A 24,640-nucleotide genomic window follows, 5' to 3' on the forward strand; every position below is an offset into this window, starting at 1 on the left:
TTTTTCCATCATCTGTCAGAGGGCAAACACCGCATCTGTCGTTCCTCTTCCTGGCATGAAACCAAACTTTTCTTCACCTACAGATGTTTCTTCTCTAATTCTTTGATCCATCATTCTTTCCCAGATTTTCATGGTGTGAGACATTAACTTTATTCCTCTGTAGTTTGCACAATCCTGGATGTCACCCTTCTCTTTATAGATAGGCAGGAACAATAAAGCTTTCTCTCCATTCTTTTGATATCTTTTCCTGACTGTATATTTTCTTTGCTAGGTCCCACAGCATGTCTATTCCTTCTTCTCCCGGGCTCTTCCACACCTCTGCAGGAATTCCATCTGGTCCTATTGCTTTACCATTTTTCATCTTCCTTAGTGCCTTCTTTACTTCCTTCCTGCTAATAGTATGTGTCATACCAAGGTTCTGGAATCCATCTTCAAAGAATTTTCTGGGATTTTCTTCATTTAACAAGTGTTCATAATATTCCTAAAGCCTAGCCTAGTATAATCTACTGAAAATACATCTTGCATCATACACAATGTGTATGATGAAATCATGTTTTTGGAAGAAATGTTAATGATCGCATAATACACAAGATCGGATGATACAAGAGTATAAACGCAAATTACAGCTCTTTTGCATGGTGTATATTGTTGAGTTTCACAGAATGTTTTCATTGGAAATGAATTGTGCTTGTGTATTAAAAGCTTCAGTTCTGAAATCTGAATAAATCCAAAAACTGCAACGTGGCGCCACCATCGTAGTCACTCAAGAACTAATGGTGGCTGATTCAAAGTCTGAGATCATGGGCACTGCCATACCACAGAGTGCCAGATTTGAGAGGTTGGACTGTACTACTCCATACTATAACACAAAAATATTCCTGCTTGTTCATATATTTAAGCTCTAAACATGAAAATATTACAAAATACATTGCATGTATTTGTGACATAATGAATGATATATAAAATTTATTCCAAAGGCCAAGCACTAAGACCTATGGGAAATAAGGTATTATAGGTATAACAGGAGGAAAGCCTCACAGTTGCACCATGAAAACATTGTTAGGAGAGGGTGGAAAATAAGATGGCAGAAACAGAATATGAATTGAGGAATGAAAGTAAGATGGAAGAAAGAGAATATGAACTGAGGTATAGTAAAAAGAATGAAAGGGGTTGCAGCCAGGAGCCGAAGGAATGCTGCAAAGAACCTCAAGTAATGCATATGGGGACCCCATGTGTTTGTGTGTGTCCTACTGCCCCCCTGAGACAATTTTTGTTGTCTTTTACAGCCATAATAGAAATTCATGCTCTGACTGGCTGTTATTTTGTAAAATGAAATCTGAAAATCATAATAAAGCAGTACTCTACTAGTGTAACCAGGCCACCAAAATTTCTCAATTACATGGCAGGAGGACCAAGTACGTACAAACAAAGCCACAACTGTGGCTTTTCAGATTCTACAATTGTGTTTTTTCAGGGATAAAGGTTAGTAAGTTGGATTCAATATTGTTATGCTACCAAATGTTATAAGAGCCTTTATATACAAACCTGTTGGCCATAGAAAGATCACATTCAATGCCTGTATAATCTTGATAGTATTTTATGATAGGAACTCTGGCGCCCAATATCTTACGAACCTGTAATTTTAAAAGCTACTTCAGTAAAACATAAAAGATTTGCAGTGAAACATTACTAATAAAATGACCTGCAGCTAAGCTTACAAATAAATTTTCTCTTATTTGGATAATCAACATATCTTGATCATTCTCAGCTTTTCGTAAAACAGAATTGTATAAGGTAGAGTTCTTTTTCAGGCTTACAATTTGCAACTTCTGTTAATCTAGTGTAGGTCCAGTTAAAAACAAATCTGCTAATAAGCATTTACATTTAAAATTCCTGGGTAGATATGTTATTCTTTTAAACACTGTAAATTTAAAAAAAAAATAAACCTGAGACTGAATTCTAATGGCCTGTTTCTTTCATCACTTTAGCCACCCAGAAAGATCAGCAAAAGTACCATTTGCATCTACCAAAGCATCAAAATCCAGGTATTAAATGAGAAAATAAATCAGTCAGTCGGAAGAAAAATATCTGCTTATGCAACTAATGATGAGTTACTGATGAAATTCCTTAAATATCAAGCAGCTGTACAGAATACTAGAACAGAAAACTATATAGTAGAGACAATAATGTAAACTTATAGCAAACATCCTTTACTTCAAATACTTCGAATGACAAAAAATGTGTAACAATGATTATATCAGTTTTTTCCTGAAGTTTGCAATGAATGAACTAATCTTACACTGAAAGATAATTAGGTAAAAGACCTAAGTGTTGTACAAATGCTCAGTTGAAGACATTTTTACATTTTTTCATAATAATACCAAATCATTAATGACAAAAAACATGTGCAACAATGATTGCATCAGTTTTTTCTTTAGTGCACAATAAATGAACTAATCATACACTGAAAGATAAGTAAAAGACCTAAGTTCGTCTAAATACTCAGTTCTCAGCTAAAAAACATTTTTATACTTTTTTATAATAATGCCAAGACACAAGACCCTATCAAACATGGCTTTTCTTTATGCCGTTTGTGTGCAATGTAATGAGTGTACATTACATGTATGTGTGTTTCTGCAACAATATTCCTGTGGCTATAAGGGGTATCATGTCTTCCTTTTTTTACTGACAAATTGAAATTTTTATAAAACAATGGTTTTTATACAAATTCATCACTCATATATGCAAAGTATTGTATTAAAAGTAATGGTCTGTATGGACACGATAATTTCATTTTATTTAAATAAAATAAGTTTGTTTAACCAAAACCTCATCTCTCATCATCTAAAACCCAATTTAAGCAAGAGGTCAAAGCTACTGCATACCCCAGAAAGATGATTAAGACTTGTAGGATCCTGGAGAGCACTGGGGAATCGGTACAGGTCAAGCACTAAGGCTCTGATAACTCAAGAGGTCATTATAAGTAAGGAAAAATCCTACTGAGTGTAGAGCAAGGCACTTATTTAAGAATGGGAACTGACCAGCTCTGGATGTGAAAACACTAACCATTCCAGTGAGAAATAAAAGTTAATAAATCCAGTTGACATTTCTAGGACGACAAAAATATATGGATAACAGGTGACATTGTAATGATGAAGATGATGGATCCCTTAGTTGTATGTACCCCAAAAATAAAACTAACAAGTCCCAACAAATAAGAATCTAACATCTGTGAGTTAATTCCTTAAGCTTAAAACCTGGGAAGGTAGATCAACACTACCAGCTACTTAATTTTAAAATAAAAGTTGCATTCAAATTACATTTAAAAAACAACGGAGCAGAGACAGAGCTTTGGACTCATGGATTAGAACTTTAACCAGTGTTGCTCCATCATCTGATACATTATCTTAAGCTCTATGGGTAGTATGCCTGAGTCAGTACGTGATTATATTCTTCGTGGTCTGTTTCCTATGCTGAAAACGTAGAGAAGCACCCTGAAGGTGTCACTTCTTGATTCTCAGGTTATCCTTAGGTAATGAAAATGGCTCTCACTAAACAGTACTGAAGGTCCTCCTCTTTACTAATGAATGAAACATAAGAGGGAAAAGTTGCTTTGGAATGGTCCTGGCTGCCTAATTTTTGGGTTTTTGCCACAAAATCAAGTGCAAAAACCAAAACAACTGAAATTCAACATTCAACATGCAAGACTCTCAATGACCTGTCTCAAAGATATAAACCTCAGAACAAAAACTGTCTTCAGTGTGAAATCAAGTATGGAGGCTTCTAGCAATGGGTCATATGAAGACCTGCTAAGGTTTTCTGATACCACAGAAAGGCCCCATTTAGGAGGGCTACAAGGAACTTCCTTCAAAGTGTCCTACAGTCCCTGGTGGCCAAAATCAATAACTTCTTACACCACTGACGAAAAAGAAGTCTCCAGTCAAATTAACAGTGGAGACAATTGGGTTAGCAACACTTTAACTCTATCAATTAAAGAATTTGACCATTTACCACAGTCAAAGTTGCTATTTGAAGCTATACAAGGTCTTGTGATTGCTTTAGTTGCTTCCTTGGGGAATTCTTTTATTTCATAAATGCAGGATAGTCTCCAGGAGTAAAGTTGCTAGGTCTCAAGATTCCTATGGAATCTGTGGAAATGCGGAGAGTTCAGAGAATCACTCCCACTGCTGGCAAAGGGGTGCAATCAGGATCACCTTAATGGTCCTGGATACTAAAAGCTTGTTGAGGACAAGCTTGATGAGCCCTGTGGAGGAAGGGTGTACACATTAAAGCCTCCCTGACATGAACTTTAGTATTTCCTTATCACTGTCTACCTCTACCAAAAACATTTCTATTAACAGCTGACAGTATCTTGGATCTCCTACAGTCCTAATATTTCATGAAAACCACCATTACTGAGTTGTTAGTCATCACACCTATGACCTTTCCTAAGAAGTGCTGAGTGAATGCTTGGAGACCTATAAAGATAGCCTTAATTAATCAAAGTTGATGTGTTGTCTCCTATTCTGTAAAGACAAAGCTTACGCTGATGCCTATATGAACAATAATTCTGGGAAAATGTGACCAGCAGAACTCCTACTGAAAAATGACAGGGATCTTACCATGAATGAAAACACTTTACAATGTCAGCTGAAGCCACAACTGGTCAGCTGTAGCAACTACTTTCTGAAAAAGCTGTGAGGAGCCTCTTTTCTGGAGACACAAGAGGATCTGGGTTTCACAAGAATTCCTAGATCAAGAGTGAGTCTCCTGACCCTGCCCAGTCCATACCCAAACCTGAAGATGGCACAAGGTCTGACCTCTTCTAGTTGAGCCAAATATACTCATATCTCTAATGTCAGCACTAGTAAGTTATTCAGGTAACCAGAAAGGCCAATAACATTCCAGTGTTTGCTCTGTACTGGAGCATAGGGTTCTAGTGTAATTAAACTAGAATGTTTCTTGGATTTTTTTAAGCAAAAGTTGTTAGAGGAGGAGGTTCCGAACAGTCGTTAACTGTGCTGAGCCAGTACTATCATAGGGCCCAGGGGTACTCGAATCTTTATTTCTACTTGTCATAAAGATTTGAGGTAAAAAAAAAAAAAAAAATTAAACCTGAAAACTTTAAAAAGATATCACTGGCCTTCCATGAAATTTATTCTTCCACCAATGGCACAAGTGAGAGCCGACTCCCAAACATCCATGTCCCTACCCTACCCCACAGGGGATGGCACAACATGATTAGGGTGGCACAAGTGTAAGCCAAACCCACTGGCTAGGACCAAAGGTATTACAAGAATACTATCATCTACACCCTAATCATGTTATAGGCAAACCAGCAAGAATGCCTGAGAGTCCTATCCCCAGAACCAGACCCCCTGGAATCCGTGGTCCAGCCCTAATGACCAGTTCTGCCTTTGAGATATGAATCCGATATCTCTCAGGTCTGAACATTATTGAGTAGTCTCCTACCACAGTTCCCACTACTCAGCTTCGCATATAAACCCAATCCCAGCTATGATATCTTTTCCTATTTATCAGGTCCAATAAATTCTACAAAAAGTAGAAACTTCCACAAAATTAGTCCAAAGAAATATATAATAATATATGAGATTCTTGGACTCAAACCTGGGAACAAATTCCCGGCCCTGAAAGATGAACCTCGGGAACTTCTTTGAGTCCGAGTGGATGGGGACATGAAAATACGCATCCTGCACGTCCAGGGTGACCATCCAGTCATCCTGATGGAGAGAAGACATGACAGACCAGTTCGTCCCCATGTGGAACTTGGTCTTCGCCACAACTAAGTTGAGAGCACTGACATCCAAAACAGGTCTCCAGCCCCAAGAAGCCTTGGGGACAACAAAAAACCTGTTGTAAAATCCCCCCGACGAAAGGTCTACAACTTACTCCACTGCTCCTTTGCAAAGGAGGGAATCCACCTTTTGAGCAAGGGCCGAAAACTTCTCCGACTCTGCCAAGTAAGCTGTCAAGGTGATCGGTGACTTTGAAAGCAGAGGAGTCTTTTTGAAAGGAATGGAGTAGCCTGTCTTCAGAACCTGCACCACCCAAGGTTCTGCACCCCTGTGACTCCATTCCTCCCAAAAGAGGTGCAACCTGGCACCTACTGGAGCACGAAGGACACAGGTGTCAATTACTGGTGTCCGGTTTGGCCAAAGACTTCCTAAATGACTTCGCTCGTGGACGAAGGTTCAAGCAAGGTCTGGACTGAGTTCTGGATCTTCCTCCATGAAAGGGCTGAGGCTGCAGAGGTGAAAAGGACTTAGAAATGACTGCAGGAGCTACCTTGGGACCTTTCGATGATTGGGCCAGAAGATCAGTAGTCAATTTCTTCCGCAGAGTCAAAAGAACTTCTTTAACAGTGTCTTGGGGAAAGAGGTAAGACTCATCAAGCAGAGCGAATAAGAGAGCTGACTTCCAGATGGTGGTCACTCCTTTAGCAGCAAAGGAGCACCATAGCTCCTGCTTCTTCAACGAGCCCATCGCATATAGAGATGAAAGTTCAGCCGAGCCGTCCCTCACTGCCTTTTCTGCACAAGAGAGAACATTAAGCTAGTTCGAAGCAAAGTCTTCCACAAGGACTGGACAGTCTTCAATTTTCTGTGCCAAAGCCCCCACTGTCCAATCCAGTAAACTAAAAATCTCCAAAGCCTTGAAAATATTATGAACAAGATGATCCAGTTTGGGAGATGAGAAGAAGACTTTTGCCGAGGCGAAAGCAGTACTGTATGATGCAATGCATCAACCAAGCCAGACAAATCCAACTGGGAGGAGCCAGAAACTCCCAAGGAAGGCACTTCCCCAGTGGCATAAAACCTGTACCTCCTCTCAAGAAGCTTCGAAGGAGGAAGAGCAAAAGTAGCCTTGCCAGCAACCCTCTTCAAAGTCAACCACTCATTGACCTCCTTCAACCCTCTCTTTGAAGAAGAGGAGAGGACAAGCTTAGGAAGGCAAGAGTCAGAGGCTTGCTTCCTCATCAAAAATGTAGAGGCAGGAGAATCTGGAGCAGGCTGGAAGAAGTGTGGGAGGTTCAATAACAGGAACCTGACAAGACTCGAATAAGCCGATTAAGATGCCGAATCATGGTCTGCTTCTTCCTCCTCTGACTAAACAGGAGAGAGAACTAACTCCTCGGACTTAGGTATCATCTTCTTCTTTAAGAAAGTCATCAAATCATCCAGTTGACGCTTAATTGGGGCCAAAGACAAACCCTCTTGAGGCGACGAAAAAGGGAGAGGCAGTGATGGCATCGGAGACTTAGGAGGAGTCGAACGGTCAGAAGTTGGTGCCGAGCAATAAGAAGTTGGCACTAAACGAGCAGGCTGTGCATCCCAATCCTGACATTCCTGACAAGTAATCTCCCCATTAAAATCTTGCCCCCCTACATTTAATACATTTAGTATGAAAATCATACATAATCTTATTTAATCTAGTTTTATATCCCTCGGTACAGAACCGAACGCTAGAAGAAATAGAATCTGACATGGAAAATAGTGAAAAAATTAGTAAACAACCTAACAATTCACTAATTGCAAAAAAATGCCGCACAAAATCTGAGTATGTCACCAATAACAGGAAAGCAATCCAACAAATAATGAAAGGTTCTGCCCAAAAAACCACTGATGTTGACTGGGAGCCGGCAGAAAACAAATTACCAGTAGCCCCTGCTAAACAAGAAGAGGAAACCTCTATATCAACCTTTCCAAAAGGTTGAATATTTCTAGTAGCAGCAGAAATGACAGCAGGAGTACTGTGAGTATCAGCATAAACCAAAGAAGAATAACTTTATAACTGAACTACACTGACTAAGCATTCCCACTGTGAAAGACACCATACATTTCCATGATGAACCAGAGCTTGTGCTAGGTTGATAGCAAGGTTAACAAAAATATACGCACAACTGGAAAAGCGCTCATGTACTGTGAGAGCAGAGCAGGAGCCATCAACAGATGTGGATGTTGTGTATGTGGGAGGCAATAGGGGTCACACACCAAGATAGGTAACAAGCAGCATGCAGCACTCCTGAAACTCACAACGATACTAGCTGGCCTCACAGGAGTCCATGGGACCAAGCTTCCTGTAACTCATTGTACCCCATGTTGGTGAACACTTGCACTCCAAAGAATGTAACTCATGAGTGCATAGGTCAAAGAATTTAACTTCTCCTTGTTGTGCAGCTGAAGCACTGTTGGTCAATAATTCTAGGCAAGCAGTGATAGGAAGCTGAGAGCACTAAGAAGCAAAACTAGTAACTCCTTGCACTACTAGACATGTAAATGTGATGAGTGAACTAAATGCATCCACCATCAAAGAGTTTACACAACTTAAGTGCTTTTGAATTTCCATTTCTTCAAAGAACGAGAGTGAACGGAGGATGAACATACCATACATCCTTGTCTTTGGGAACTGTAGAATCAGTAGACTCAAGCTAGGAGAGGATTTAGGATATTATCAGATAAAAGCCTGAGCTGAAAGAGCAACAGTGCTTCAGGAGCACTACTATGTATAATAAAGTTTGGGAACAGAAGAGCAATTTCCAAAATAGTACTCTCTTGCAGGGATGCAATAGCTCTTGGAAAAGCAATTACAGTATTTCAAATGCTGAAGGATGAGTGGATAAGCATATACCCACATTCATCTCGGCATCGGTAGAAAAGAACGATAGCTCACATGAAAAAGTTATTTATTATGACAAACAAGAAAGACAGACAAATCATCAGGCAGATTCCCCAAAGCAAAGGCAAGTACTGTATGACTCCATTTGCTTATGCAATGGACTAAAAAGCCAGTTTTCACCTCAACATTCTACGTCTTAAAATGCTGTAGGAGGTTAAAGATATATCTGAAGCCAAGAATAACAAGCCCTTACTTGAGCTCTTGGGATACTTAAGATGCTTTCTACTATTATATTATTGCAACTGGAACCAGGACCAATTCTAACTTTCATCACATGGCACATCTGAGCTAAATACCTAACCCATACAAGCACTACTCAGACTGAGGATCTCTAAGCTAGACCAGAAATTACAGCTTTCTCTGTAAGAGGTACTAATACCACTATGCTGAACTATTATGAAAAATGACAAACTTTCAATCAATCTGTATTTTTCATAAGAAACAAACCTGAGGTCTTTATGTATGAGGAAAATCTCAAAGTGCAAGCTGGATCTGGTTTAAAAAAAGGATTTTGACAAAGGAAAAATCTATTTCTGGAGAGGGGCCCGTGTCACCCGGTGAAAAAGTCCATTCAGCACTATTTCTAGGTAATTCCGTTGCTAGATACCAGAGAAAGCTAAATGAAATGCTGGAGTTACTACCCGCAGAGCGAGCTCCACTAGATGGAGTCGTGTATGTAAAAGGGTGAACTACAAAAATACGGAACCTTATCCTATAGAGATTCCCAATGTCAAAAGTCCCAACGAGAGGTGCCGATACAAGCCCATGCACTACTCATGGACTGTATACAAGGCAACAATAGCCGGATTCCATGTTAGCACCCACCCCACTAGAATGATGTTTACCATGGGAGGAGAGAATGAAAAAACAGGGTGGGTCACTGGGTGACACGGGCCCCTCTCCAGAAATAGATTTTTCCTTTGTCAAAATCCTTTTTGGATTGGGGTCCCGTGTCAGCCGGTGAAATAATAACAGAGAAATAAACATCATTCTTATGCTATTAAAGACTTAAATAGAGACGTTGAAAACTAGGAGAATTCTACCCTGAACATTAGTAAGGTCCTCTAAATTCATGTAATGAAAATAATGTAAGTGGTCACCGTCTAAGATCATAAGCTTAGAATAAAGCCTGAATAGGCTTGTATTAAGAAAATACTTCCTGCCTAATAGCAGACCCAATGACAGTAACCCCCCCTTTTTTTAAAAGAGAGGATCTGACAAAATTGCGAGGTCCTGTCTAAAAAAGCCTGTAAGGAGAAAACTGGGCACAAAAACAGACCTTGTAAAAGGGGAGTACTTTCCAAGGTGACCACCGAAAATGAAGACCTTCAATTGTAGATAGAAAGTTAGGGAGAGGAATTCGCAACACTACCCCTGATGAGGGGAAACCAAAATGATTGGTTCCGCCAGACAGGGCAGACAGTACAGGAAAACTAACACTAGAAGCTAAGCTGATTAAAAATTTTTGGGTCTTCCCCAACAAGGAAAGGTAAGAACAAGATGATTGTTGGTTACCGAAGCTAACTCCGATACATTATTCAAAGACCAGGAAACCGAATGTGGACGGAGTACTGTTCTTAGACGAACACAGACCTTAGGGATGAAAGTTAAGAGCCTGTGAGTCTGGTTCCAACAAAACACTTTCCTCGAGGCCAATGGGCCGCATCATTACTGTAGCTTCGAAAACTATGTGAAGAGTGCTAGTTACTTAACTGCAGAACCATACTGCAGTAGAGTAGGATCCCTTAACTGATTTCAGGAAAACAGTAATAACAGGACCCATATCAGTTTCCTCCTAAACTGTAAGATTCACAAAGACCACAAAGCCAGGACATCAGAGCTTGAGGGGGCTGATGCAGGCTGAGTTTATACCAGACGTGACAGCTTGATAGTTTGTGGCTGAATTGGGTTGCAAACAGACCTACTTCCAGGTCCAGGAAAAGGTCACAAGACTACCTGAATGACGCTCCGTCTAAGGACTATTCCGACACCAGGGGGGAGGCCCTGGGTAGGGAAAAAGTAGTGACCTTTTGGACCCCTATGAGAAGGGTGGTAGACATAGGCACTTGTGGCTGTTGGTTATGGAGAAGAATGAACCATAACCTGAATGAAGCAACTCGAGTCCAAAACCACTTGTTTACGCAGCGCACTATTGCTGTTTTGTTCAGAACCAGCCTAAAATGAAACCTCTTGGGGGAAGAAGTTTCCCAAGGACAGGAAGACTGTCACCACCCTCCAAAGCGTTCATAAGGAACTGCCGGAACGTGACCGACTAAGTTCCATGTACTTCATTGGGCCAAAAAATATCCACCTCACCCGCCCAGAGAGGTGATGGTGTGGAATACTGAGGCCGGAGGGGAAAGCTGGAGAAGAACTGACTTCGGTAAGCACTTGATACTTGTGCAAGGCTGGAGGCCACTATTCAAACAGGAGGAATCAGGGAGACACGTCCCTGACTCCGCCATACCCCAGTCATAAACTCCAGCTTTGACTTCAGAAGGAGAACCATCACTGAAGCAAACTGGAGAGAACCCAAGACCTTTTCTTGGGCATGGCGAGAGGTATGCTTGAGTTGATGAAAAGATAGGTCGCCCTTGCTATCTCTTTCCGCTTCCACTGGATTCACAACTACTGAAGGCTACCCTCCGGAATCAGGTGGGATTCCTTCCTGTTTACTTAGAAGCCCAAAGACTCTAGAAAACCGATTATAATAACCGGCACCCTCAGGCAATTCCCAACGCTGGGTGCCCAAATGAGCCAGGCAACTAGATATGCAGCTAGCATAGCCTTCTAATACCGGAGCTGTTGAACTACGGTATTGTTCAAACTGGCAAAGACTCTGGAGCTGCATTGAGGAGGGCATGAACCTGAAGGGATACGTCTGCTCTCCGAGTCTGAATCCCAAGAAGGGATAGGACCTTTCTGCAACCAAGACGTGAAAGGAAGCGTCGGAAAGGTCTATAGAGGTGGTTACAGCTCCACGGAGTAGTAGGATCCGAACCCACAAGACTGTAAGCAACCGAGACTTGCCGCATTGAATAAGGAAAATAAACGGGGACACGCCCGGAAAATTTTCCAGTGGAAGGGAACTTCCTTGGCAGACTGAAAAAGCCTGACAGGCCATTCACAAAGACCCCCAGAACTCTGGCTGGAGGCTGATTGAACCTGATTGGAGGAGGGGACAAACAGTCCAGCTCCACCCCCAGCCTTGATAAACTATACTCTGGGCCCAGGGGCTGAAGTTCCAGTGGCCCCGAAAATGGTACAGCCTCCCACCCATATGAGAAATACTACAGGGAGGAGGCTTGATTGCTTCCCCTGAAGCATATGCCTTCCCATTTTCTCGGAGAGGAGTAGGATGCTTCCCTGCTCCTATGATAACCCTGAGGGTCAGAACCTCTGGCCAAATGTCTAGTGAAAATTCTTTCCTTAGGTTTTCGTATGAAGCAAAGAAAACTCCGGCGGAGGCACGTGGCGGAGGCAGAGACACACGGGGGTGTTACAAGGGGCTGATGTGTTGGCTGAACCCGCACACATCGAGGTGGAGGCTGGGAGTGAGAGGCTGACGGCTGTCTAGGGGCAGAAACCTGAAGAGCCTGCACCACCGCCTGAGCAGGGGGGCTCTTGAACTACATGAACTTCTTGCCGGACTTGGGACAAGGCCCGGCAAGATCAGACCATTTCTGCTCGTAAGGTAGACACCCACGAGAACGGAGGCTCTGAGTAACATTAGTAGCCCCAGACGGGCCGTAACAACGCCCACCTGGGGAAAAGATTAATTCTCCAGGTGAAACTGTTCATAAGATTTTTTTGGCTCAAGGCGGAACAGGCAAGCCTGACTTACACCCTGTTTCAGCTTCCGAAATTGACTCCGAAGCTTAGGAGCTGTACGCTGAATAAATTAGAAGCGTAGTCCGGGGTTAGAAGATTCACTGTGAACGTATCTGTGAAATCTGTCTCCCGGAAATGCCTCAGCAATATATTTTCAAAACAAGCCTGTTGATAAGAGGGGCTACATTCGGAGCACAAGGGGTAGGAAACAGGGCTCTCAAAGAGAGCACGGTAAGACCCCACAGCTGGCGTGAACTTGGAATTCTCCGCCTGCAACTCCATTAGAGTTCTCAACGGAGACGATGTGTCCAGCCCCTAGCGAAGATGAGGGCTCACTTATGGATCCTGCTAGACAGATGCCATGCTCGTTCTGACAGTCTGGCAAAACCCGGATAAGGGGATACCAGACCGGAAGGGAAGAAAAGCCCTTCCACCAACCTCCGTGTGCCCACACCCTCGACAGGAGAGTGCCTTCATGCTGGGAAGCATAAAGGGAAGGCGCCAAGGTTCCCCAGACTGGAGGGGAAAAGAGGTGGAGGTGTCCGGAACGATAGAATTCCGGAACGGAGCAGGATTTAACAGGTGATCCATTGACAATGAGTCTTGAGATTAATCTCTTGGGATTTAAGCTCCTGGGAAAGGGAAGGCACGGACCATGAGGTAGATAGATAGTTTAATAGGTTGACAATGACCCTCAAATCGAGCTCCTTATAAGGAGACCCGTAAAAGAGTTTTCAACAAAGGAAGGAGGGGTAACCGCCTTGCTTTGCTTGGGCCGTGTCCCTTTCAGAAGAAGAGCCCAAACTCGTGAGACGGCACCGGATTAGAGATCCGAGGCGTCCTCGAGGGGGCCCCGGAGCAGGTCTTCTTGGTTTAAAAAGGTTCTTTTTTTTTTTTTTTAACTGATTTCACCTTAGGGACGGTAGACCAGGAACCGTTGAAAAGGGATGAGAAGCTAACGAATCCCCTAAAGGAAAAGTTTGCCTCACCTAATTCCGAGCTAAGCGGAAAAGGTTTGCCTCAATTATTCCCGCACCTACTTATCGCTCCGGGACGATGTTCACAGGTTCGAGAACGAGACAGAAGGCAGAACGTCTTCAGAAAACTCTCCGTAAACAGTTAACTTGAAGCGAAGAGTTACGAGACTTGCGGCCGGCCTCCAGGAGGGGGAAAAATTAGGACCCCAGACACCGGAGGAACAACTATTAATAAGTCATATGAGACGGAGTTTGGCGAAGGAAAAACCGATAGGTGTATATGAAACCTACCAATTTATCAAGAATCTCGCCCGGAAACGGAGTTTGGCGGAGGAAACCGATAGGCGTATGTGAAACCTACCGATCCACCGAGAATCTCGCCCAGAGAGAGCCCAAACACCGAAAGAGTAACTATTAATAAGCCACATGAGGCGGAGAACCGATAGGTTTATATGAAACCTACCAATTTAACGAGAATCTCGCCCGGAGACGGAGTTTGGCGGAGGGAAATCGATAGGCGTATATGTGAAACCTACCGATTTATCGCCGAAAGAGCGACTATTAATAAGCCACATGAGGCGGAACTTGACGGAGGTAAAACCGACAGGTGTAGATGAAACCTACGGATTCATCAGGTAGCCTGCTCGGGAGAGCATAGCGTACAACGCAATCTGCCGGGTGCCAAACGACTAATAATAAGCCAAATGAGGCGGCGTTTGGCGGAGATAAAACCGACTGGTGTAAATAAAACCTACGGATTCATCAAGTAGCCTGCTCGGAAAGAGCATAGTTACTTCATAACCTTCCATGCCAAACTATAAAATCTCCAAAACAGACTGCGCACCGGAATGGGAACTATAGACTTTGTGATCGCTGGTTTGTTGCAGGATAGCGGAGCATTCCTGCACTTGACAAACCAGCTGAAAACGTATGAGAAAAGGGCATGCTGGAACGGATGCCGGCAGAGTACCGTAGCAGCGACTTAGCCTAGTCAGACCAGGAAAACCCCCGGAGAAAACCGGAGAGAAAACTGGGCTAACAGGACAAAACTCATAGACATAAAAACAGAGTCAACGGAACATTCCGAAGCGATCATGTTTGAACAATATGTGGGAAGGTTATGAACTGTTCGGAAGTGGGCGCACTCCGAGCCAAGAGAGGAAAACCCCCGGAGGAGGATATCCTGAACGAAGTGATAGCGGTGGGGGGGAATAAACGCCGACCGCTAAACACTAAAACCACCGGAGCAGTAAGCAAGGAGAGCGCCCAACAAGGTAACGAAACACCGAACAGGTAGTAGCAAAAAGGAGGGGGAACGCCGAAAGTAAATAAAACAGAAGACAGTTAGGTGGAAAACGGTAACTGGCCTCGTATGAGATCCCAACAGTGAGGTGCGAACATGTAGGAAGCACCACGAAGGGAAACAGTCGACGTAAAAGGAAGGGGGAAGGATAGGCCAGGAGGTTGGTAACCCAAAGTAGCGACCAGGGGTGGGACAGCACTCCCCGGGCGCCCAAAGATTCTCATAGATCCCCTTGCTATGTAAGCTGTGTACAAAATTTCAGTCTTTACGTAGGGGAGACTTACTTTTGGTGGGAGGATAAAGGAAGCTTTAAATCCGGCTGGTGGCTCGGCTCACCTGGGCTCACTTCCTGGTCAATTGTTACAGCATAGGAAGGAGTCACATGCCTATGATCTATTAAGTGAAAGATTACTCAACAGCTAGACATCCCGGTTTCAATACAACAAGAACTCCAGTCTACATTGTATCTAAGAAGAATGCAAAAGAACCTGTAATTGTCAGAGACAATAAAACTAACAGTAGCTATCGACCTTGTTCTATTGTCAACCCTTCTCTCCTCTTGTAAGAGAGAAGGTAGGACTTGCTTCTATTTTCTAGAATTTGTATAATGAAAGAACAATCATAATATAGAAAATAGAATGGGTGCTCACTCACCTGTATCTAGCCAGCTCCAGCAAATGATGGCTCAAATCTCTCCCCTGCCCACCAGAAGAGAAGGAAGAGAAAGGAAGAAGGCCAGTCACCCCACTCCCTCTCACTTTCACAACCAACATCTTAGGCAAGATACAACCTGTCCTGCTAGGGGTACTGGATGAGCTACATAACTTGTTGAGAAGCCACCACTGGACCCAAGGAGAAAGTGTCCAAGGACCTATGGGCAAAGTCCTCTAGGTAGAGGGAGGTGATGGTCATTTGACGAACCCACATACCAGCCTTCAATACCCTTTGAACCGAGAGGTTCTTCCTGAATGCAATGGAAGAGCCAAAGCCCCTAACATCATGAGCTCTTGCATGCACTGTATTGGCATCTGCATTTGAAGAAGTACTGTATGCTCATCTAATTACTTCACGTAGCCAAAAGGAGATGATGTTCTTGGACACTTCTTTCTTGTTCCAGCCCGTGCTAACAAAAAGTCTTCAACACTCAGGACTGAGATGTCGAGTCCTTTTTTAGATAGCTTTGCAGTACCTTAACAGGACATAAAAGTAACTCCTCTGGATCATTATCAACAAAATCTCTCTGGGAGGGGATCAAAAAGGACTCGAATCTGTCATTAGGAACCAAAGGATTCTTAGTCTTAGCTACAAATTCTGGGACAAATTCAAAGGCTACCCATCCCCAACCCCTTCAGTGTTTAACATTAAAAGAGAGGCCATGAAGTCCCCATACTCTCTTTGGTGAGGCTAAGGCCAGTAAGAATGTCGTCTTGAGGGTCAAATCTCTGTCTGATGAACCTCGTAAGGGTTCATATGGTGCACGAGTGTGGCTGCTAAGGACTAGGGTCAAATCCCAGTCAGGTGGCTTAAGTTCTCTTGGGGAACAGGACTCTTTGAAACTTTTGAGGAGCATAGAGATTTCCTGTGGGGAGGAAAGGTCTTCCCTTTCAGGCACAGAACTAGCCCTAGAGCAGCCCTGTAGCCCTTAATGGCTGACACAGAAAGTAGCTTCTCCCTTCGGAGGAATACGAGTAACTCAGCTACTTGCTGAATAAAAGTTCCGACCGGAGAGAAACCCCGCTGAAGACGCCAATCACAGTAGAGAGCCCATTTCTCCTGCTACTTGGCTGTAGATTTCCCGAGATAGCCAGACATCTCTGTTGCTGCTCTGTGAGAAAAGTCTCTCGCTCCAGGAGATACTGGATAGTCTCCAACCGTGAAGAGATAGGGATCCTACAGATTGGTGAAACCTCTCAATATGCAGTTGGCAAAGGATGCCGTGCTGGGGGGGGGGAAGGAATCTCTCGCAGTGCCTAGGTCCGCAGGGCTTATCTTCACATTTCCAAACCACTCAAAATAGTTCCCACCTTACAATCATGCTCAGGTTCTCCTCCATCAGATAACAATTGTCAATACATAAAGGCTGGTAATGGCATATAATGCTTCTATCATATGTCCCTCCTGTATTATCTACTCTACCCTATGGGGGCTCCACTTACAATATGCCTTGCAGGTACACTTACAATATGCCTAGCAGGTACACTCTAAGAGTCTAGACAGTATTATAGGTTCTTTGTAGCAACTCTTCCGTCTACAGCTTCACTGCTCTCTGCCTATCACCTTTAAATTCCTACATACTGTATGAGGAGTGTGCGGCAGAAGTATGGAGGAATGTTCTTTCACAGATAACAGGTTCATGTGACTAGGACCACTTCTACACTAAATAAGGCAGCTTATGATTATTGGGCTTGTATGAGAAACACAATTCTGTCTTATAAAAATACCACTTTTCATAAAATCAATTATACAACGCATTACTTACTTCTCATCACCTCAATCTTGCTGTCAGGTCTAAGGTAATTCACAGTTATTCATAGCTATAAGACTTCTTTCATCTTTGAGATTTTAGAGCATGTGTCTGTGAATACCGTGATGGCAATTTGGGCTATATGTTTTTGATGCGTTTGTAGGAAAACTTTTTTTTACACAAACCCAATAATGAAAAAACAATGCTGTTCTTCAACAGGCTTACTGAACTTGAATTCATTTATCCCCATAGTATAATGTTATAATGTGCCACACAGCAACTGCAATCCTTTAAACCATCATATACCCTTTAATGATTTAACTTATGTATATTTGCCTCATGGCTTTCCTTCAAAAATGTGGTAGGTCAGTTTTTGTTTGTAGAATGACAATCTGCTTTGACTGTATTTAATATGGTTGTAAGTACTGTGTGGGGATATACATAAGATGTTCTACCCATAATTTTGAGTTTTTAAACAACTGAATTAATTACAACTGCATTCCATTACAAGAAATTACACTGTCATACATTTTACCTGCAAAATATTATGATGCCAGAAATCTAATAATCATAGGTATGTAAACTGAGAAGCAAAAAAATGGTTTAGAAACAATAAAACAACATACTTAAACAATCCAAGATATAAAGACTTTTTTCTACCACACCTGAGAACATCCAGGAACAAAGTTATCAATGACATCAGATATCACTTCCATGTGACGCTGCATTGTGATCCTTGGGTTGGCTGCAGCACGGGACTTCTTGGTTTGAAAGACTAGTCTATTGCCATCTTTCTATGCCATGATTTGATCATGTGGAGAAAAAATACTTCAGTACATACACAAGACAATAATACTGACAATTTTGACAATTACATTTAAATAAGTATTATACAACAAGACTTAACATGGTTTTATTTATGAACATTAAATCTTTCCACAAGTGCATCTGATATTCCAACATATTCTAGAGTAATATATTGTACCAACAACTTTAAACATGATTAACAATACCAGTATTACTAATATATATCTGGAAACAGTATAAAGCTTACGCAACAGCATAAAATTTAAAGTCAACAATTTTAAAGGCTACATGCAATTGACAACCTAAACACAGATTACTTTATAAAAATTCATTATAACTTTGTAGTAATAGGAATTTCCAACTCAAACCACCACAAAATACACTTTACGATGCAGATTTGGACTGTTCAATATACTGTAAGTTTTTTTTTTACAAGAAACTAGGAAAAACTTTATTTACAGAGTACTGTAAAGTTGACTCAAGGCATTTCTTCCTCCTTTTCCAATGCTGCATGAGAATACACCAAAGCCTCTGTTACCTTCCAACCTTTGTTAAGCAACACATTGATGCTTAAGCCCAAGGTTGGCAATTCTAATTGCAAAACTTCTATTTCAAAACATTAAGTAATGTAACTTGAAACTGCTACATAATTTTTTAATCCATGGGTTGTGAGTGACAGCTCAGGTTGTCCTGACTTCACATCATCATCACAGGTTTTCCTTCCAGTACAGAATACAGGAGTTACTGGTTAAAATGTCCACAGGTGCATATACATATGTATATTTGTGGTTATAATAACACTAGCTTTCACAGTTTCAAGTTTCATTTTAAAACTGAAGAAGCATGTTAGAAAAGATGTAAAAGCTCCAGTTATCAGAATTACAAATATACAAACTGTGGTACCTCAGTGCTCAAACCTAATTTGTTCCAGAAGGCTGATCAAGTACCAACTAGTTTTATACAAAAATCAATATCAATGTAAAAACGAACACATAAAAAAAGCATAAAAATTAGCATACACCAAATGACCGTTCTGTAAGCTAGAAAATGTGACGATACAGGAGCGGCAATGTCTCTCATAAAGGACGTTTAACAGGTTAACATAAACTGCCGGAAAGCATATAGTACAGTATTGTAAAGTGAAATTACAGTGTACTGTAAGCATAAACATGTATTCATGTGTGGGTGATGTATTTTCTCCCTCACTCAAACTACCAGCATTCCTTTTGGCACCTGATTTGAAAAAACAGTTCGGTGCTCATTCTGGAGGCGAAAACCCTCAAACTGATACTTCCATTTCCCATCGATATATCAGGAAGTACAATATATCACAGACTGTTATCTGGGTGTGCTACTGTATATGTATATATATGGTTTCCTATACCTTAGCAACTCCCTCACTGTAGGAGAGGCTTCTATTTGTAACGACTGATTACAGTTTTATCTCTCATTAGCAAAGGGCATGTCATGGTCTGGATACCTCAGTTCCTTCATGAACTGTTAGTACTTCCATTTGGACAGTAACTGAAATGGCACCTTCACTCAAATGTGAACATCCCATCCTCTTGGGTGAATCTGCAACCTACTATCTTAGCTAGAAATGACAATGGTGGGAGGAATCAACTCGGCCTCACCATCGAGTTGTACATGGCACTGGAAGCAGAAGTGGCAATGAAATTAGGAGAGCTGGGAAGCAAAGAAGAAATATCGTCTGAAGGTTATGGCTCCTTCAAAAGAACCAATGACAAAATATCCAGTTCTTACACTATCAGAGCCTGCTGTCAAAGTTAAGACATGAAAGAACTGCAAAACTTATTGCGTAAACCAGCATATATCCACTCCATTTCCAAATGTGGCAAAAAAAAGGCCAATACACAGCACAAACACAAAACAAATAGGTAAATATATCCCCCCCCCAAAAAAAACGTTTGAAATACTCATGACCTGTGTTTACGAAATACTACCAACAGAGAGCAAGAATGGGAGATTAATCAACATAGGGCACAGACGAAAACCAAAATGACACTTAAAACAGAGCTAAACCTCAAAAATCCCTAATGACACTTAAAACAGAGTTAAACCTCAAAAAATTCCTAACACATATAAAAGAATATTAAGTCACTAAGAAATAAAAAATATGGGGTACCAGAAAAACTAAATAATTATCTAACCTTCAAAAATATAAAAAATAAACGCTGAAAATAACAGTGAATGAAAAAGAGAAACAGCTTTCCTCAAAAAGTATTAAAAAATAACTGTAATTACTGATCACCCTACAGCAATGACATACCACCATATGTTGAACAGTCAACCTTGAAACTGGGAGAAAAATCACAAAACCGTAATGCAAGAGGGCAAAAAAACTCCAGTGCACTAAACAAAAGATGTAAATATAACAGAAAATATGATGCAAATACATGAACTCACAGAAAAATTAACAAAAGTCTGGGGAATCTCACATGAAGTGAGCTGGTTTACAAACAACATGAAAGTGAGCTAGCTGACTGACTAGGACATGCCAAGAGCTACCTGCTGTCTACCTTATAAATAACTCTTTAAATACTGGTTCTGTTTAGTGTATTTTGTCAACCATGAAATGGACTAATGTTCTGTTTAGTGTATTTTGTCAACCATGAAATGGGCTAAATTATAAGTAATGGGTTTGTTAAGAAACAAATCCTATATGGCCATATTTTACAAACTGTATTTCAACAGTGAACTTATATTTGTGACTTCATTGCCTATTCCAAGAATTAACACACATTACTCGCACTCCAAAGCATAAGCATTCACATTCTGATGAGAGACCATATTGCTATACAGTATTACCCAGCACCAGAAGTCTCTCATTCATTTTATTATAAAAATAGAATGACCTTCATGACAGTACCAATGATGCTGATACACAATTTATGACAAGTTACAATAATACCTTGAAGTGACAACCACAGCTGATTTCATTTGTACAGTTTTCTTAATTTACCTCTATCTATTTCCTTCTCTCAGTTTCTCTATCTATTTACTTCTCTCAGTTTTCTCATTTTCAACATCTACAATTAATTTCTGGAGGCTTGTTTGGCAAAACTCATTTGATCTATATGAATGGTCAGTGATTCTGAATAAAAATATCAACAAACAGGTTTTATGAAAAAAAAAATACATTGACACAAGCGTAATATACAATAACTATGAAGTAATAAACAAGGATAATGGTTGACTTATTTTTACAGAAATGATAACCATGTAAAGGAAGTGAAGAAAAATAAACTACACATGAAATATTCAATTCACGCAAAGACAAAATAAGTGTCTTATTACTTACATGCATGTCAGCATCAGTTAATTCCAGTATCATATCAAGATCACAGTTATGGCGCCCAAATGTATTAACAGATGATCCAAATGGTAACACGGCAGCACTTGGGAACAAACCGGACAATGCAATTTCTACCTGAAAAACAAAATAAAACACTTAATAAGTGCACTAAAGTAATCTCTCCATTACGTATCTGGATTAATACAGTCTAGCCCAGGCCCTGTTGGAGAAGGATGAAATCCAGATAAACTCAAGTAAAAATAAAAACTTTACCCATGTAGTATGGCAACTCCATACCATTACTCCCCCTACCTTGTCAATACCACATAACATTAACACTATGCTTATAAACAACCATCACCACATTTAAATGAAAACTTTATTCAAAAGGCAATTATCTACCTTATTTTCCAATATCTGTAACAAATTATACTGTATAAATACACTTTGCAAAAAAAAGTAACCCCTTCTTTTTCTCTCATCAACGACACACAATTTGAAAGGTAGGTCGCCTACCTGCATTAACTCACAGTCTACCATGATTTATCACTATTAATGTTTTTTATAGAGCAAACTTTCTTAGCAGATGTTAAGATATTGTATTATGTTTCACTTGTTTTACTTATAATTTGATAAATTTGCCTTTTTTATTCATAGCATTTCTTACCCTGAATTATGCCAAGTATTACATCATTCATACTGTGCTGCTGTAGACTGGGCTCTTTCAGTATGTGAATTTTAAGAACACTATTTAAAAAGCTATCATTAACTGTCTGTTCTATTATGATCACTGATTTCTCATTTTGCCTTATCATGGAATTGAGTGTGTGTAAAACACCCTGTGTTTACATCTTTAGTACATATGGCACTTCTCAATGATGATGTGTCCAAAGCAAATTCATTTTAAGAACACTACCAAAATGTAGTTAATCATTTTCTGTTTTATTGGAATTAATTAGTTTTCATATCACCTCATAATATCACAGAAGCTTTACTTGTGCGTGTGTGTACATCTATATGTGGCACTTCATCAATGCTGATGTCACTGTTTAGCTTTTTTAACTTTTACTTTAATATTATTATCTCATAAATCATAACACTATATGAGAGAATATTTTATCACCATTGAAATTATATTTCATCTCAAATATAATGTTTACATTCCTGTTTATGAGCTTCATGAAGAGAAAAAAAAATGCCATATACCAACTGTTACCCTATTGTTTTGAAGGATCAACGTGAGGAAGTTGCAAGTACAGTTGACCCCTGGTATTTGCAGGGGTTAAGGACCACAACCACCCACAAAAAGCAAAAATCCACGTTAGGTTGTTGCCCCCCCTCTAAAAACCCTTATAACTACCTATTTTAATACTGTAGTTCAAATACTAAATATACCTTAAACTATTATCCCACACCAAATACTGTATACCAAGTATACCTCACAAAAAGTTACTGCATCTCCCCATCTCAGTAAATCTTGTAAACATTTTACAACAAATACACTCAATTTGTTACTGATTTTAGTTCTCCTGTTATAATATTGCGTTAGCTGTAATTATAATTTAATAAAATAACTTAATAGAAAAAACGAGTATAACTTGGTAAAATAAGCATATTTTTACACATGTCTTATAAAAGAGGCCCCACACAGGGTTGTAAATAGTCACTTTCAACTTCTAAAAATTTTTTCCCATGGAAGGTAGGGAAAAATTTTTAGAATTTTTTTTCTTACGCCATGTGCATTTGCATATCTTCCTCTTTCCACTGATGTGTTTTTTCTTAAATTGGCCAACCTTAAAGTTTACCCTGTCTGGGGTGTGTTTAATACATATTTGGCCTGACCCTTAAAAGTTAAAAATAAATGGCTTACAGCTGTGTGTGAAAACTAATCAAGTTCCCCTTACATTCAGGCAAAGTCAATTTCTCTCACACAGTATTCAAGCTGTCCCATTTTCTTTTTATGGTAGATCGGAGAAACACTGGGAATCCACAAGTAGAGTTAAGTACTTCACCTAAATACAGGCAGTTCCCAATTATTGGCGATCCGGTTTTACAGTGCTTGTCTAGGGACGAAAATTGGCAATTTTTGGCGCCGAAAATTGCCAATACCTCGATAATTGGGTATTGGCGCTGATAACTGAAAATCAGCAATTTTCAGTTATTGTCACGGCGTCAGAACAGGACCCCTGCCAATAACTGGGACTGCCTGTATTTAAATATTTAAAAAAAATACTAAGTTATAAATGCAATAACAGTGATAAAATATTCTCTTGTGTGCTGTTATGTGTATTAGTCATACTTAGAATCAACTAAACTTGTAATAAAAATGGTCTAGTAAATCAAGCAAAGCAAAAAAAATTGCAACATATGTATGAATGCACGCACTCACCCGATAGCATCATGAATTTCTTGGAATTTTAGTTTCGTACTTTTATGTTTATGATACAGTACAGTAATTCATATTTCATTAAAGGATATGTACAGTACAGAGAGAGAGAGAGAGAGAGAGAGAGAGAGAGAGAGAGAGAGAGAGAGAGAGAGAGAGAGAGAGAGAGCACTGAGGTATGTTTACATCAGTAAAACGAATCATAAAACAGCTGTTTTTGTGATTTTGAGGGATTTTACTTTAACTTGAAGTATGTTAGTTTAAATTTGTATACTAGTTTTACTTTCATGTACAAAATTAAAAGTAATAGTTCCATTAATACATTCATTTCTTTTAGCAACTAAAAAATTACTTCCCTAATTCTTTTGGTAGTAGGCTCAATCAGCTGATTCTGAGAAGATAAACATTACAAATGGCTGGATGATCCTTTTTTTTTATATGTATTACGATGATGATAGGTTAATATAATAATAAAGTATAAAATGATTCTGTGAAATAATATTTTATTGATATTTTGCTGTGTTTAAATTAATATTTGAAAATTAGTAAAAAATTTATCATAAAAAATGTATTTAGTCATGAAAATGACATGAAAATAACGAGCAAATATTTTTGATATGTTCTACTATCATCCTAAAACACTTCAATATCATTTCAAAGTCATCTTACAGCATTTTACACTTGAAAATATATGGCTTACAGCTACTTGTGAAAACTAATCAAGTTCCCCCTATATTCAGGCACAGTCATTTTCTCTCATACATTATTCAAGCTGTCCCATTTTCTTTTTACAGTAGATAGGAGAAACATTGTCAATTCACAAGTAGAGTTTAGTAATGTACCTAAATATTTAAATATC

At 40.1% G+C, this 24,640-nt stretch overlaps 1 protein-coding gene across 1 annotated transcript in view; it reads right to left on the minus strand.

The window, feature by feature from the left end:
* LOC136854164 (poly(A) RNA polymerase, mitochondrial-like) overlaps nucleotides 1–24,640 on the minus strand; it is a 133,890-nt gene that overhangs the window by 34,760 nt on the left and 74,490 nt on the right. The window contains exons 5-7 of the mRNA XM_067130435.1: nucleotides 21,402–21,530; nucleotides 17,938–18,066; nucleotides 1,546–1,634 (exon numbers count right to left, since the gene is read on the minus strand). Of these exons, the coding sequence (XP_066986536.1) occupies nucleotides 1,546–1,634; nucleotides 17,938–18,066; nucleotides 21,402–21,530 (347 nt within the window). The remainder of the gene's footprint in view (nucleotides 1–1,545; nucleotides 1,635–17,937; nucleotides 18,067–21,401; nucleotides 21,531–24,640) is intronic.

This window comes from Macrobrachium rosenbergii, chromosome 3 (genome assembly GCF_040412425.1).
Source record: "Macrobrachium rosenbergii isolate ZJJX-2024 chromosome 3, ASM4041242v1, whole genome shotgun sequence".
Classification (NCBI taxonomy): domain Eukaryota; kingdom Metazoa; phylum Arthropoda; class Malacostraca; order Decapoda; family Palaemonidae; genus Macrobrachium; species Macrobrachium rosenbergii.